The 17,475-nt window shown below is 45.5% G+C and overlaps 1 protein-coding gene across 2 annotated transcripts in view; it reads right to left on the bottom strand.

Moving 5' to 3' along the window:
* Positions 1-1,119: 1,119 nt before the first annotated feature.
* Positions 1,120-17,475, bottom strand: part of ENTPD6 (ectonucleoside triphosphate diphosphohydrolase 6) — a 34,692-nt gene continuing 18,336 nt past the window's right edge. Inside the window, exons 11-15 of one of the 2 annotated variants that reach the window (XM_039224429.1) lie at positions 8,012-8,113; positions 5,429-5,569; positions 3,728-3,784; positions 2,396-2,508; positions 1,120-2,284 (exon numbers count right to left, since the gene is read on the bottom strand). In XM_039224429.1, coding sequence (XP_039080360.1) covers positions 2,186-2,284; positions 2,396-2,508; positions 3,728-3,784; positions 5,429-5,569; positions 8,012-8,113 — 512 coding nt within the window. In that variant the 3' untranslated portion in view covers positions 1,120-2,185. The remainder of the gene's footprint in view (positions 2,285-2,395; positions 2,509-3,727; positions 3,785-5,428; positions 5,570-8,011; positions 8,114-17,475) is intronic. The other variant, XM_039224430.1, reaches the window with a different exon arrangement.

Here is a 17,475-nt window from a genome sequence, read left to right as displayed (position 1 = left end):
ACTTTGCTGGGCCTAAAAATATTCCATGACTTATTTGGTGATCTTTTGGGACACTTCCAGTTGTTGCCACTTTTTCAAATGTGAGATCACTAACCTATAAATGGACCAAATCAATTTTCACTTTTACCTTCATGCACATTTGATTCTTGGCCTCTGGAGTTCCTTAAATATTTAAACTTAGATATTACAGAAGGAAAAGGCTGGGGAAACCATGCCAAGGCAGGGGTGGTGAGGTGCTGGTAGTTGGATTTTCTTGCCCTTGTCAAACGAAGGTTTCCTGGATGTAGTCCAAATGTGGCTTTTATTTAGGGAAAACACCTTTCCTGCTTTGTCTTTTTCTGCTTATGTCATATGCACACCTCTAGACCTCTGCCCCAGGGTTTAAGTTCTGGGGAAACCACTGGGCAGAGGGTGATTAACCTCATCTTGTAAGTGAGGTTTTTTGTCCTGGAATCTCCCTTCAGCCTTCTGAAGTTGGGGCAGTAACAATCAGACCACAGGATCAAGACCCTCAGAAAAGGGGGGAACCACTTCCCTGTCCCATGGGCACAGCACTTCAACATCAAAGGTTTTATAGTTGGATCCCTCCATGACTCCACCCATGGCGACGGAGGGCTCTTGGAGGTGAGGAGTGAAACTAACCTGCAGCTCTCTGCAGAGCCCTTTCCCCTACACAGGCCTCTGTTTATGAGGCCTGGTCTGGCCATGGCCCTAGGCAGTCGAGCGGCCAGACCCTGTGCTCACACCCAGTCTTTGTCTGGCATGCAACCCCTTTCCAGCTGTCCCAGATTACAGCCAGATACTCACAGAACACACTGCAAGCTGGGGCATAGCATCTGCTTGAGAACTCCATACCACATGTGCCAGGGAGGAGAGGAGCTCTACTGGGAAGGCAAGGGGCTCCCCTATAACCACAGGGATGCATGATGGCGCGAGGACGGCCTCCATAGGCTGTTGTCTCCTTCTGAGGCATACTGACAAGAGTTAATGTGCCACCTGTCACCCAGCTTGGACAGTTCTTTGTTTCAACTATAGTAAACAAAACAGGGATCTCAGGGGCTTTCCCACCAGGGGATGACCATTGCTGATGCTCACCTAGAAGAGTCACTGGAGAAAAAACCCTTGTAAACTCTTTATTTTGAGTGGAACACATGAGATTCAGCTTATTCCACATACCATACATTCATTGCAGGAACAACTGTGGCCCTGGGGCCCATGTCTCACAGACTTCACACCCCGATGCAGGAGGGCCCAGGGCCAGTGTCCTGCAGAGCCTCCAGACGATGGGCATGGCCCTGCACCCCAGGAGAGCCTCAAGAAGACAGTTCTGGGGACTGTAGCCCGCATGACCCTCAGGGGGATGGTGTGTGTCTTCAATACAGCTCAGCTGCAAATGGCTCATGGTAGTGATACATTCACTGGGGCTCAGAACACAGTTGCTACACAAACACTCAGGACCACACAACAGAAACATCACTCACACAGCACAGCCATAAATATTGTAAGCAGGTCACGATCACTTTCGGACCTCCTCTGAAGAGCTGGGATATACAGAGGTATTTTCCCCAGCCCTCTTCTTCTCACAGGGCCAACTCCATCATTTAGCCCCAAGCCATCCAAGAACCTGAGTAAACAGACCTCTGGATGATCTCATATGTCCATAACCAAGGAGGAGGCCAATGTATTCAAGTCCACCCGATTCACTGTCCCAGAGGACACAGTGGTTGCCACTTGGCCCACCCTGAGAGCAGCCAGGACAGCCTATACACCGCCCCCCCAATCAAGTCTCTGGGGAGAAGGTGGAGGTCCGCTCTGGGGATAAGAGGAGGGACCAGACAGGGGCAGGGAGACAAAACAAGACTCCTGTCACAGAGACATGTTAAGGCCACCCCAACCCTGCAGACAGGGGAGGGTTGGGGGATGGCATGCCTGTGTCAACCTAAACTTGACATGTGCCCTTTGCCCTGTCTGGTTTACTGTCCACCTGGGGCTGAGGCAGGAGGAGATGCTGGGCCTTGGTCATGTTCCAGCCCTCTGCCTGTCCAGGGGCAGGTCTGCAAGGCCAAAGGGAGAGGGGTGGCAGCCTGAGCAGTGGCTTTCTCCCAACACATCGAGGGGTTCCACACAGGTCTGTTCTCATGGAGACGGAGCCGCTTCTGTGAGGATGGCCGGGGTAGCTTGGCCACTATGAGGCTGGACTCTTCTGTCTGCTCAGGGAGTCGATGTAATGAAAAATGGCCCCCAGAGCCCAGCTGGTCTCAACATTGTTGATTTTCCGAGTCAGCTTGAAAACACAAAGGGAAGGACAGAGTAGGCATAGATGGGAGGCTGGAAGCAGTGCCCCAAGCCCTTGAGGCCATAAAAGGCACAGGAGCACCCCAGAGACTGTCCTTACCTTCAGCACTTTGTTCTCTGGGAAGCCAAACTCGTGGAGCAGCAGGCTGATGTAGGTGAGGTCCATGCACAGAAAGGGATTGCCAGGAGGATGGGTCTCCGCCGTCCTGCACACTGGGGGTGAGAGAGCCCTTTCCCAATCAGATTCCAAGAGTTTCACTCCTGGGTGGTGTGGGGGTTGGGGGGTCGTGCAGACTAGACTCCACTCATCCCAGGTGCCCACCCTGCGTGGGGCTCTATGTTGGCCCCAGGTTCTCTGATTTAGAAAAGGCTGTAGCCCAGAGCAGGAAGGCAATCTGCCAGGAGCACACCAAAGGGTAGGGTCTCAAAGCCAATCAGCCTCCCCTGGGCCTGGCCTCTAAGACCAAGAGGGACTTGTGTGTCTTGTCTTGGTGTCATTGGCTGAAGGCCAAAGTCTCACAGGGTCTCCCTATCTCTGCACCTGTGATATCTGGACACCTCTCTTAGGGTGGATATGGGCTTTCGGGGGGAATAAAAACACCAACAAATCTGGCTCAGAACATTCTACTCTTATTCTCAAGGGGGATGAACAAACCTGCCAATATCCTTCCCAGAATTCTACTCAGAACCTTTTCCTGTTGAAGATTCATCAACAAACCCATAAGTGACCAGAAAACTTGGAAAAAAAAAAAAAAGCCACTTTGGAGGGGAAGGGGAGAAAGGACTTTCTATAGAGAAACATATGAAGTTTAACTCTTTTGATATGCAATTGACAAAAGCAACCAAAGAGCAGAGTATTTAGAGCCAGCCTTCATTTCACACCCCAGCCGGCCAGATTGAGTGTGGTGGGCAAAGAAGGAGAGGAAGGGGGGCTGCTGGGTCAGCCACCTGCAAACTCAAAGGGAATAGCTCTTCACTCCTCACATGCTGGGCTCTGCTGTGCAGGGGTTGTTCATGTGACAATTATGAGTTTGCTGGCACAATTTCAGGAAATTGAATTGTTACCTAATCAGGAAATGTCCCTGTTACCTGAACTGCAGTGAAGAGGTGTCAGAAAAAGTGAAATCAAGGGAGCCTGTTCCTTATAACCTAGGACTAGAAATATACCCTTTCACAGCCAGGGACACTGAGGCTCCCTTCTCCCCCTGCCATGGCCACACAGGATGTGGCTGACCTGTGGTCTGGGCACAGCACGGTGACCCCAAGCCCCTCTCCCACCTCTGAACACTCATCTGCCTGGCTGAATCAGGAACCAAGTCCAGAAGTTCCCAGTACTGCCTCACAAGCACCAAGGTACATCTGCCACATGGAGGGACAGGGTCCCTGCCTCCCGCCCTGGCTCTTCTTACCCAGGAAGTGCAGTACCACTCACCATACTTGGCTGCGATATCAAAGTCTCCCACGACGAGGCTGCCTCCCTTCTCCACATCTGTGGGACAAGACCAAGCATCTGGGCTGCACCAGCACCCCTGGAGCAGTGATGCCACCAACACCCTGAGGCCGGCCCCCATGAGAGGATGATGCAAGGTGGCGTATCCAGGCTGACTGCAAGTCTGGGTGTAAGCAGGACAGTGTCCCCCCCCACCCCCCCACACTGATCATTTGTCTGAAGTGACGTGGCTGGGGGTGGGTGGTTGTTCCATACAGGACACCACATGGAGATGATTAGCACAATCATGGGGCTTAGAGGGTCCCTCAGAGGAAAGGTACCAGACCCCTGGACCCCAGAGACTGAGCAATCTCTTAAGTTAAAAAAAAAAAAAAAAAAAAAAGCAAAGAATTAGATACATTTCCTCAAGCTGTGGCTGATTTCAGCAATGGGATTCTGGTATTAATTTTCTGAATGTGAAAAAAAAATTCTATTAAAAAAGCCAAGAAGTGGTTTGTCAGGTCTTAGATCAAATGGTCAGAGCCTTTACAGGGCTCTAGAGAAGGGAATGGCCCCAGCTTCTGTGACATTCCTAGGGAGGGAGGGGGGCATGAAAGCTGTGCCTCCCAACTCTCAAGAATGGTGACTATTTTTTCAATGTACCCCAAAACCTCTATTTTTGAGATGTCCACACACTTATGTATGTTTCATAGGAAGCAGCTGCTCCACAAACTGAATTTTCTTTGACTCTGGGCATTTGCTAGGTTGGCAAATGTCAACATTGAAGATGGATATCATTTCTGAAAACAGACTTAAGCAGCTCTTTCAGAGCAATGTGTGACCACAAAATGAAGTTGGAAGAGCTTTTCTGAACAGCCCAGCATCTCCTGAGATCACTCTGGGAGCCTGTTGGTCCCCTAGGGAAAGGGCAGCCTGCAGCCAGTGATGAGGTAATGCTGGGGAGGGGTCTCTTCAAGCCAGCCTGAGAGGGTGGAGCCCCCAGTGTGCTGCCAGGCCAAGTTTGTGTGTGGTAGGCCCTGAGCATCATGATGTCCTCAGCCAGTAGCATAGTCAGGACAGTGTGGATCAATAACCTTGCTCCAGGTATGGGGAGCCTGCAGAGGTCCTCAGGCCTGGCAGGCCAAGTAGCCACAGGGCCAGCTACTGAGAGGTACCCTAAGGAGCTTGTTTTATGCCAGAGAGACCTAGGGCCCGAGCAAAGGCTGAATAGAGGTCACCTTCCACCTGGATTACCCACCTCTGGATGGATGTGTTCTACACTGGGTCCAGGCAGCAGGTGGCTCAGGGAGCCTGGAGACACCACAGTGCTCATAAGCTCCTGAGGCTGGTCTGTGGAGTGGGCTGACCCCTCCATGCCAGCCTGGGTGCCAGATGGGGAAAGATGGCCATGTCACAAAGGGCTCCCTCATCTAGAGACCTGGGGGCCAGGCAGGAATGGCTGAGGGTCTGAGTTACACAGGCGAGTCAGTTCTGCCTTAAAGCAGAACAACTCAACAGCAAGTAACTGTTTCTGCACTGACAATGTAACTTTACTAAGTGGCTCAAAACCCTGCTTTATTTTTGAAAAAGGGGCTTACCACTTGCCCTCCTATCTACTTCTAGCTGTGAGGGTCACTGATGACATGATTACTCTCTACTGTGGGCCCTCTGCCCAGCGGATCCACACCTCAGCCCCACCCTTACCTATGAGGCCAACATTTGCTGCAAGGTCATAATAGTAGGAAAAAGCATAAAAATCCACATCCTTCACTTCTTCTGTTCTGTGCACTTTGTTGCGAAGGATTTCCGACACTCTGCTGGCACACAGCTCATGGAGGTTCACTGCTGGGGAAAAGGAAAAGCACAAAGAGAGCCCCTGAGGCTCTTCCCAGTGATTTGAGGCCCTGACCTGAAAGGTGAAGCAGGGCACAAAGCCTGCACAGCACCTACCCCAAGCCAGGGCGCTCATCAACACCACACACATCAACAGCAAACTTTTAGGAGCCATAGCACTGCAAGTACAGGTCAAGGGAGAGAAACCCAAAGCATGAAGGTGGCCAGAGATGGTGTGGTTCTCAACCCTGAAGGACACTCGCCCTTGGCTCGGCATACACAGCTGTCCTAATGCAGCCCAGTGGGTTCAAGTTCACACTGTTTACTCTATGCTAGCCCTTATTGAGCTCTGAACATGCAGGGTATCCCATCAGCCACTGTGGAGGGGGGGGGCCTGCACCCTCCTTGTATCACAGATAAGGAAACTGAGGCCTAACAGGCAGCTTGTCAAGCTCACACAGCTGGTAATTAACCCCCTGCTTGGAAGAAGGGGAACAGAGAGCCCCAAAGGTAATCAAATGTGGGTATCCCACAGTCCACCCCTGGACTCAGCTTCTCATCTGCCCCAGCAGACCTGCCCATGGCCTGAAGGCAGCTCCAGCCAGTTGTCCCCTTGTCCTTGCCCGCTGGATCTCATTTCCTTCCACGGTCCCTTGTCAGGACAGACAGACCTTCTCTTCCTCATTCCTAAACATGGCAGCCATCCCAGGGCTTTTATATGTGCTGCTCCTCTGGCTTGGAGAACTGCTGCTTTAGATCTGTGTGCCTTATTCTTCATCTCTTTGTGTTTTGGTTCAAACATCACCCCATGAAGCCATCATGTTTAAAATAGTGATCTTCGTCTCAGCACCCCAACCCCTTCTGTTTCTTTCAAGTTACTTTCTTGTCTATTGACTCCTCCCACTGAAATGTCAGCCGTATGCCAGTGGCTGCAGCAGGGCCTGATGTATAGGATGTGCATGAGCAGCCAGCTGAGTCAGTGATCTTGGTCAATGATAAGAAACATATATTTGGTCTTTGTTCTGAGTTCTGGACACAGCTTCTAAAACCCTTGGGATTTCCTGAGTGATGGAGATGAGAGGAAGATCTTCTAATATTCAGGATAAGCCCCTTTTTCTCAAGTATACCTGAGTTTATGTCAATGAGTGGACTCTTGTTGGTGGCTCCTTGGGTGGCTTCAGGATGCGAACTGGTTGTCAGAGGAGCCAGCCATGTGATTAGAAGTTTGGAACTTTCAGCCCGCCTTTCAACCTCCAGGGAGGGCAGGGGGTTGGGACTTGAGTTAATCACCAGCAGCCAATGATTTAAGGACCTATGCCTGTGTAGTGAAGCTTCCTAGAACCCTAAACAGTGGGTTCAGTGAGCTTCCTGGGTGGCGAACACATGGAGGTGCTGGCAGGTGGTGGCCCCAAGGAGTGCATGGAGGCTCCACATCCCTTCCCCAAAACATTGCCCAATGCATCTCTTCCATTTGGCTGTTCCAGACTTGTATCTTTTACAATAAAACAGTGATATTATGTAAAGTGCCTGTCTGAGTTCTGTGAGCTATTTTGGCAAATTATTTGGCGGGGGGGGAGGGGGTCATGGGAACCCCTAATTTGTAGCCAGCTGGTCAGAAGTATAGGAAGCCCAGAACTTGCTCTTTGCATCTGAAGTAAAGGGAAGTGAGGGGAGCCTGTGGGTCTGAGCCCTTAACCTCTGTGGTCTGCACTAACTCTGGGGTGAGTGTGAACAGAATTATTCGTGTGTGAAGAACTGGCTGGTGTGGGGAATTCCCACACCATATTTGGTGTCAGAAATGTTGTGAGTAGAAACAGCTCTGTCACCAAAGGCAGAGAAACCTCATGTCCATATGTCCAGCCTGGGAACAGTGGTTCATTGTTTCTTTTAGCAAAAACTAAAGAAAGCGCAAAGCAACCAAAGACCATGTGGGGCAAGAGGTGTCAGGCTGTTGGGGCAGCACACCCCATGTCACAGGCTGGGGGCTATGCCACCTGGAGCAGACTCTCCTGGGCTCACCAGGCAGCCTGAGGTGATACGTGGAGGGAGGCTGATTCCACTGAAGAAGATATTTCTCCCACTTTTCAGAGATAAACTCACATTGCTGCTGGGCCAACAGCCCCAACTTGGCCATTTGTCTTAGAGTGGCAGAATGTTCAGGTCCTTCCTCACTAGAGGCTTGTTAGGAAGTGCAGTCTTTTGGAAGAAAGCATGTGGCGACAGACAAGGGAGCCTTGTGCAGAGACCTCATGGGAGCCAACAGTTCCCAGTGTGTTCCTGAACCCCAGACAATTCAGAGCTGCTTCCATTTCACGGGCAAGTGTGGGCTTGTCTGTGAATGAGGTTTGGCAACAGCCTCCCTGCTTCTGAGAGGTATCTGGAAGGAACAGGAGAGATGGCAGGCTGCAGATCTCAACCCTTATAAACCACTGATGAACAAGAACTCCACCATACCTGCCTTCTGTCCTGAAATTCTGTATGTTATTTCAGCATGTTCCCACTCTCCTGTGAAACCTGGAGACAAACAAGGGCTGACCAATTCCTTTCCATTCTCAGCTGAAATAAAGAAATAAGAAGAAAGGCACGTTATCACAGTAAGAATGGGACACAAGTGGATTCTGCTGAGGGGAGGCTTGTAGCACAGAGGATTGTAGGCTAGTGAGAAGATTTTTACCTCTCCTTTAACTACCTAGAAGAATTTAGATAGGGTATCTAGCCCAGAAACAGGGCTGTTAGCAGAAATAAGTTTTAAAAAAAAATTTTTTTAGTCTTTATTTATTTTTGAAGGAGAGAGAGCATGAGAGAGGTAAGGGCAGAGAGAGGGAGACAAGAATCTGAAGCAGGCTCCAGGCTCTGAGCTGTCAGCACAGAGCCCAACGTGGGGCTCGAACTCATAAACTGTAAGATTGTAACTTGAGCCGAAGTCAGACACTTAACCAACTGAGCCACCCAGGTGCCTGGAGATAAGTTTTAATCTAAATGACCTCTGTATGGATGGGCAAACATCTAATGACCAAACATCTGTTCTTCCTGTGTCCTGTGAATTACCTTCTTCCCTTCTGAAGTTCACAGGCCCCTAGCCTATTCTTTAGCTCAGGATGAGCTCAACTGCCCAACTTGTCCTTGGGTGTCATATTCTTCTGGGGCTCCCATACATTTATAATTAAATTTATTTTTCTCCTATTAATCTGTCCTATGTCAATTTAATTAATAGCCAGAAAAAACTAGAAGGGCAGGATAAAAATTTTTCCTCCCCAACAGATGGTGAGCCAGCCAGGAAAAACTTCACTGGCTGTATAGTGCCTGTTCCGGGGCTGCTGCAGCTGAGAGATCCTGAGACTTCTGACAAGTGTGACACACGGTAAGAATTTTTACCATGTCAGCCTCCTGAACCTCTGCCTGGAAGGTCCAGTTGAAGTGAGTGCAGAGAATCTTTTTCTTCCCTCTTCTAAATTTAGATTAGCAGGAGAAAATATTTATATTCTTGGGTTCCTTGGGTATAGTGAATTTAGTAAAGATTTATTATGAACACTCTTGGCTTTTTTATTGATCCTTTTTTGTTGTAGAGATGGCCACTGCTTTTCTGTTGTCTGTTGTCATTTGTCATCAGAAGGAAGACCAAAGGGTAGAACACAAGCCTAGGTCCCATGAACCTGCTGTTCAGGCTGGACTCACACAGACTGGAGAGTTCAGCTCCCACCAGATTGTGGCTATTTAGACAAATGTTGCTGTGGGTCAATGTGCACACAATGTAAAGGCAGTTGCTAGGGGACATCTTGGAAGCCAAAGCCACAAAACAGGTAGGCATAGGTCAAGCACTTAAAAGCTGTCCGAGTGCTCCCTATCTAACCCAAAGACTCCTGTTTTAGAATGAGTTAGTCACCAAACAGGCCAGAATGACACTAGGTCACCTGTGAACCTTGAGAAAACTGTCACCCAAGGTACTCTGTAAAACACTTGACAATCTCCAACCCAGCAACACATCCCTCTTAGGTACAGTTTGGTCAAGACACCAAAGGCTCAACTAAAGCTGTTATTGTGTCTATAAGAGGTTTTCCTTTAGTTTTGTTTATGTCTGGAGAGCTTTTCTTTATGACCAGTGAGAATATCCTCTCTGCACACATCACACGAATCTTGGTGGCTAGTTGAGTAGTCTACAGTTCTGAGACTTAAAGTCACTCTTTGTCTGACCAGGCCAGCTCTCAGAAGAGTTTGTCACAAGGGTCCTGGTCCATATGGGGTTTTTGTCATTTCAACCTTCATTGTTTTGTCAGTGCTGGAAAAGTCCCATTCTAGCAGTGCCTGCCTGGTGTCATAGATTAGCAGCTATGTGACTGGAGGTGCCTCATGTTCTCATGCGGAACTGGAAAGTGTTTTCATGACACCATTCTTACTGCCTGTAACAACAAAGGGCTTCACTTTTTTAACTATTGCTGGGAGTAAATTTTTCTGGATCTTATAAGGGCTCCATCCTCTTTTGGGACACTTCTTGAGTTCATGGTTAAGCCACAGAAAGGCTATTGGTTTGAGTCACTATTGAGATTAATATAAAAATCCTGCTCACCAATGGCCAATGAATCTTTTGAATTGATAGTATTTGAAAGAAAGAAAAATATTTTTGAGAACTTCTCAATTATTATCCTAAATAATTGTCTTATTGGTACCTATGGAAAGACCAAGTTAAAAAAAATAACAACAAAACACACATGAAGAGATATAACTGCTAAGCTTTAGGGACTCCTTTAATAAGACTGGGGTGGGGGGAAGAACAGAAATTAGACTTAAAAACAAAAATTAAAGTCCCCATTCAACATAAATTTCTCAAAATCTGGCCCGGTCTCCTCAGTAAATTCCCTGAACTCCCAAATTCTTTCTTCTTCCCCAGAAAATCCCTTAAACACCGAACTGCTTACTTTGGCTTCCCTTTCCCTGTAACATTTATAGACAGCACTCTGGCCTGAGCTCTAAGCCCAGGGTATATAAGTTATTCATGTAAATACTAAAAGCCAAAGAGCAAATTTAACAGAAGCACCCAAGGTAGATAATAAGGCTCCTTTTGCCGGGCTCTATAATCAGGCTCTGCCAGCTTTAGGCCTTCCTGTGCAATGTCCTTTGCAGCTATATCCTAGACTCCCACCGAAATAATTCACGTCCCCTAGGTAGCAGCAGATTTTTAAAATTATAAAGCCCGTAAAGGACCTTAAAAGCCTTGACTTTCATTGGATCTTACCAAATTAAAAGAAAACCTGAGATTAATGTCCATTTACAACTCTACTCCTAGGGACCCTGTTTGGCTGCTAAGGGGTTTTCTTTCCATCCATGGTTATACTATAGTTATCAGACAAGCCAGAAAGCTTCCTGAAAGCAGCCCCTCCACCCCCCAATGGAGGAAACAGATGACTAGCATTTCTCCTAGGACATCCTACAAATGATCAGCTGAAGGTTGATGTTAGGAACTGATAGACAGGCTTTTCTTCCTAAGATGACAGTCTAAGGTTGAAATGTGCACTCAGAAAGGAAGCCTTTGTTAAAATGCTATATATAGACCTTACAAAGGCATACTGCATTAATCCTGGAAAACATCTGCTGTTTGTCCAGACTGAAAACTGACAAGACATTTAAAAGATTTTTTTAAATAGCTCTGTGGGCTGGAGACCTGCCAGACTGGAAGCTGATACTGAGACTGATAGGATTTTTTTAGGTCTTTTCCCCTAAGTTAAAATGAAACTGTGTTCCCAGAGGAAAAGAAAAATCTTCTGAAGGCTCTGTAAAAGGTTTTACTAAAACACTCTAAAGCTCTCACTATAAAGCCGATATAAAAAAAAAAAAAACATTTTAATGTGGTTGGATGGGTGGATCAAACTATGATATCATTTAGGCTGCAACCCAATTCTTTTAAGGAATTGAGAACAATTCTTTAAAAAGTAAACTCTTAAAGGATAAAAAATTAAAGGATAAAATATTTTATCTATCTATCTATCTATCTATTTGAGAGAGAGAGAGAACATGTGTGCCTGTGAGTGGGGAAGAGGGGCAGAGGGAGACAGAGAAAGAATCTTAAGCGACTCCATGCTCAGCATGGAGCCAGACACAGGGCTCGATCTCAAGACCCTGGGATCATGACTGGAGCCGAAATCAAGAGTCAGTCACTCAACTGACTGAGCCACCCAGACACCCCAAAGACAAAATCTTAAAAAAAAAGAAACTAACCAAAATGTTCTCAAGTACATATGATCTAGTGTTAACCTTTACAGAAGAACTAAAAGGTATTTGGATCATGAGTTAACATATCTTATGCCATACTGAAAAAATATGTGCTGAGGAAGCAGATGTCTCTAGAATTTATTGTTTATTTATTTTTGAGACAGAGAGACAGGAAGACAGTGTGAGTGGGGGGAGGGACAGAGAGAGAGGGAGACACAGAATCTGAAGCAGGCTCCAGGCTCTGAGCTGTCGGCACAGAGCCTGACACGGGGCTCGAACTCACGAACCATGAGATCATGACTTGAGCGGAAGTCAGAAGCTTAACCGATTGAGCCACCCAGGTGCCCCTAGAAATTATTAAATATATTCATAAGTTTGCCAGTCTAAACAATGCTGGTGTGACACAGTTCATAACTGCTAACTCTTAGTCCAGGGTTCTAAGGGTTAATTCTAATCAATATATGTAACTAAAATTACTAGAAATAATAAGAGAAACAATTCTGTATGCAAGTAAAGTAAAATATGTTTTTAGTAAGAAGCGGTATGAGGTATGAAGATGCACTTGTTAAGGGGAAAGAAAGTAAATCTGTCCCATGTAAAATTGGTTATTTCCAAATGGGAAAGAGGAGAATAAAGACAAATTAAATGGAAAGCTGGAAAGACAGAGAAAATCTTACCTTGTGTGGTTAAGTTGGCTAAAACTGAATGAATTTATTTAGGTTATAAAATGAAACTGTAAAATCAGTAGTGTACTTATGTGAAACCAAAAGTGAGTGTTCTTTCACCTACTGAAAGGACAAAGTTTTCTGGGACTAGTAACTGGCTTGCTCCTGATAAGCCTGTGGAAGTCTTTTTGTTACCTTTTAAGTAACCAGACTACAAAAAGCAAAGATTATCTATTATCAAAATAATTTTGTTTTATCAAGTGCTTGATCAGTTTTGCTCACAACTATGTAATCTTCTCTATTTGCCCTTAAAATCTTTTGTCACTTTGGTTAAACAGATAAGTAATGTTTCATAATGATCTGTAATTTGTATTAGTCAAGTGTACAAATCTTGTGTTTTTTTGACAAATTTCCAAAATCAAATTCTAAATGAAATCTTTTTTGGCCTCTAACTAAGTATGAGATCTTTAAGAGGGCACCTAAAACATCTTAAAAGATATGCTCTCTCTACAAAAAGAGATGTTACACTGAGTTTGTTATGTTAAATTATGTGGGAAGCATATAAACTATGTGATGAAAAGCCTTCTTAGATTATACTATGTGGGTAAATGTTACTAACATAAGTATTATAGAAATTGTTAAGAAATTCCTAAAATTCTGGTATGTCCTGGTATAATATTATATCATAATTCTCTGTTACCTTAAAATATTGCACACCACAGAAATAACCAGACCTCTTTGTCAATTCCACAATGAACCCTCATCAGATCTTTGACAATGGGTATTTTAAGTCTCTTGTCACTTACAGTTACTGTTTCACTCTGATGCTTTGCAAAAGTGTTCTTACAAAAGTACTTCCCTTCAAAGAGATTCAAGAAAAGGACTTTTGCCAAGTCCAGGTTTCTGATAACTTTATGATCATAAAACCGGGCTGGGTAAGAATTTCCAGAGCTAAAGGGAAAACTTGATTTAAGGGAAACAAGTACTAATTATATGGAACTGAATAAATTGAGAAGGATTATAATTTTTAGAAGTTTTTCTTTGAAACATTGCCTGTTCTTTTATGTTTTGCTTTTCCAGATTAAAAAAAAAATTTTTTTAATATTTATTTTTGAGAGAGAGAGAGAGTGCAAATGGGGGAGGAGCAGAGAGATGGAGACAGAAACTCTCGAACCATGAGATCATGGCCTGAACTGAAACCAAGAGCTGTATGCTTAACCAACTGAGCCACTCAGGTGCCCCTGGTTTTCCAGATTTAAGGAAACTTTTTTCTCTTTTTTCTTAAGCTATCAACAACTTGGTAAGATATACCTTCGTGAACAAAGATGAAACAATTATTTTTTCTCCCTATCTGATACTTCCAGAATGTGGAAACTTACTGAATATTCTTATTTTCATGGCAATATAGTTATGTGTGTAAGTTCAGTGAGAATCTATTCTCCTGTGTCTCCAGAACACAACTGGAAACACTGGCTATATTACAAAGGTTTTGACTGGAATGTCATATTTGAGAACAATGTGTGTCAGCTCAGACATGACCAGACAGTTTTAAGGAACTAAGACTGGCGTTATGAAGCCAATGAAGCCTCCTGAAAAAACTGGCCTGATACCTTGCTTGAAGAGTTCCCAGTATGCTTACCAGGCGAGTAAATGTCATTTTCTGGCAGGTGCAGGAACCTCATGATATTTTAGGAACCTCGAGAGGAATTAACCTAAACTATAGGTATTGCAAATTAAGTCTGATGATGGTCTTGGCTTGACATTCTGGCTTCAAGAGGCTATTTTAAAAACTTCAGTCTGAGATTTCTTAGGAAAGTTCCAGCAAAGAGGATTAAAAGAGCCTATACAGTCAATCCGTATTCTTGCTGCACTTATGCAAGTAATCAGACCAAATTTATTGAAAATAAACTTAATCTGCAAACAAATTAGGCTTGCTGGATTTATCTTGGTAGAAATGTAGTGACTAGTAGAAACCACAGTATACATTTGTGGGTATGAGATTCTATTCCTCCTGTCTTTGAGGTTTTATTTACTGCCTATAAGTTGGACTGGAGCCTCATTATTCTACTTTTCTCTGATAGCTGACTATAACTCTCCAAGTTAACAATTCCAGTTTTTCTTCCACACCTCTGACTTAGAATCACTGAGAACTAAAACTGTCTTTTTTTTGAAGCCATGCAACCTAGGCTGCACAACTGGATATAAACTTCAGAGAAATCACTGCAACAGCTCATGTATGGATACTCTTTATGCCTGCTATTGCATGGACTACTCAGAAAGATCACCAAAGACATTCAAACTGCAACAGGAAAGCCTATCAGTTTGCCACTGACTGTCCCTCACTCTGTCTGAAGGTGCTTCAAGCTAGACATCTAGAAATCTCTTCACATGGCTGCCTTCAGAACAGAAACTAGAATTACAATCTGCTCCAATATCATTAATCACTGTGTTTACTTCCACAGAAACGCCTTTTACTTAAAAACCTGATTTGCACCACAGGCCTAATTTTAGGAGCCCACCTGAATCACTGAGTCTTGAAATGAAACACAATTATCTAACTGAAGCCATCTATTATCAGGACTAAGAGCCTGGTGCAGGGAGATGGAAAAATCTGTTAGCTTGAGTTCTGGACTGTGAAACTTCATAGAGAAATTTCAAAGGCAGAACTAACATGGAGCCGAATAGATGACCCCAAAATATGCCACTTTGGCATGTGGAGTGTTGTGAGCTAAGAATCAAGATCCAGAAGATACAAGAAAAACTTTTACCTTTCTTTTAAATACCTAAAAGAATTTAGATAGGGCATCTAGCCCAGAAAGAGAGCTGTTACCAGAGTTAAGTTTTTAAGAATGACCTCTGTATGGGAGGGCAACCACAGCTAATGACCAAACATCTAGTCTTCTTATTGTCCTGTGAATCCCCCTCCCCCTCCCCTTTTTAAACTGTACTATTATTATATTGTTAAGGAATCCACTTCTGTGATTGTCATAAGCCTAGGCTGGGTTAACAGTAGAGTCCTAGAGGTAACTATAGCCAACTTTGGACTTTCTGGGTATAAGCACTGTCTTCCCTCTCTACCTCAGCTGAAAAACCAGACTCAGGAGACCTCAATCCCTGCCTCTCTACTCTTGGAAGATGCCAAAGCCAACTATATAGGAGGCTTTTTCAGAGAAGACAACTTCATCCTCCCAGAAGACAAATCCTCTACTTTGCTTTATGAGGTAGACAGCAACCCCAAACCCCAAGCAGGTTGGGACCTGTGCAGACCTCGTTATGACCTTCTCCTCTTTAGAGCCCCAGGCCTCTATCCTATTCCTTAGCTCAGGATGGCACATAAGCCTCAATTGCCTGACTTGTCCTTGGGTGTCATATTCTTATGAAAGTCCTGTGCATACGTAATTAAATTTTTCTCCTATTAATCTGTCTTATGTCAATTTAACTAATAGGCCAAAAGAAAACATTTTCCTCCCCAATTCTAGTAATGAAGGCATTGGAGGGCCAAAGGAACATGCTTCTTTTTGACAGATTAGACCTGACCTGTGGAAGCATTCCAGGTCAACTAGGAGAGGGAAAGCCTTTCTCTATTACAGAAGCTGCCGCAAAACCTCATCAGTTCTGGAAACATAGCCACCCTCAGCTTACATGCACTGAGGGGCTTCAGGGTTCCAGGCACTGAGCCAAGTGCTATATTCAGTCAATTGTCACAACCATCCTAATAGAAGGGGAGCCAATGCTATCCGATTTTATGGACAAATGAGGCAGCAAGTAACCTGGTAGGGCCAGAACAATGCCACCATGCCACGCATCTGTGCTGCCCCACAACATAAAACCTGGGCCCCATAAATAGCACAGGAAGCATGGTGGTTGGCCTCCAAGACTGGCCCCACGATGCCACCCCTTAAGGATGTGCGTGCTGAGAAGTGAGTCCCTATGACTGCCCTTGATTCTGGACTGGGCCTGCTTTCATCCATGGAATGTGTAGGACACGATGACATGTGACTTCAGGGCAGTTTTCTTTCCTGATCTGCCAGGGAGAAGTGCAGGCTACTCTGCTGGGGGAGGCCACATGGAAGAGCGCTGAGATGCAAGACATTCACCCAGACACCCCAGGTGTCACCACACAAGACCCCAGGGATCCTAGAAGAGGTGCTGCCCCCCTCAAGCCTGTGCAATCAGAAGACACAAGAATAAAATGACTGCTGTTTGCTTGTTTCTACCACTCAGTTTGGTGTGTACTTGTTGTGCAGCAACAGACAACACAATAGGGAGAGGATTCCTCTGGGGCAGGAGCTGTCCACCTCCTTCATGGCAGGTGTTACAGCCTCATGTGTCCTAAATGGGCACTTCATGCAGATAATGGGACTCCAAGGCTAGCCACCAACACGCTAATGGACACCTGCCCTTTTTCTTTTTAAATGTTTTCTTTTTTCTTTTTTTTTTTTTTTATTTATTTCTAGGAGAGAGAGAGAGACAGTGTGAGCAGGGGAGGGTCAGAGAGAGAGGGAGTCACAGACTGAAACAGGCTCCAGGCTCTGAGCTGGCAGTCAGCACAGAGCCCGACGCGGGGCTCGAACCCACGAAATGCGAGATCATGACCTAAGCGAAAGCTGGACGCTCAACCGACTAAGCCACCCAGGCGCCCCGACACCTGCCTTTTTCTTGTTGGCTAAATAGGTGTTTTCTGGCCCCAGAACAAAGGTTGCAGGTATGTCTGAGACATGGACATGTTTCTGATTTGCAACCACAGGTTAATGAGATTAAACACTAGGATTTCAAATAAGTGAACTGAAATAAGATGTATGTGAATAACAAAAATTCCAGCTAAACATTACCACTCTGTCAGAAAACCAGGCCCTTAAAAGAAGTGCAGAGAAGTGCTAGGCCTATGGAGGAGAGCAGGTGTGAGGCAAGGAGAGGCAGGGCTGAGGAAATGGCTTGTGGCTGGAGCACAGGTATGGCCTCATGCACACATGTCTGGACCAGAGGCATGAGTCAAGCCCTTTGGGCCTTGATCAATGCCATCAGAAAACAGAGGCCAATGCCAGCATC

The sequence above is a fragment of the Hyaena hyaena genome, unplaced genomic scaffold (genome assembly GCF_003009895.1).
Source record: "Hyaena hyaena isolate Hyena2069 unplaced genomic scaffold, ASM300989v1 scaffold_1648, whole genome shotgun sequence".
Classification (NCBI taxonomy): Eukaryota; Metazoa; Chordata; class Mammalia; order Carnivora; family Hyaenidae; genus Hyaena; species Hyaena hyaena.
The sequence above is the reverse complement of the archived record's forward strand: the minus strand, read 5'-3'. Positions and strand labels throughout refer to the sequence as shown.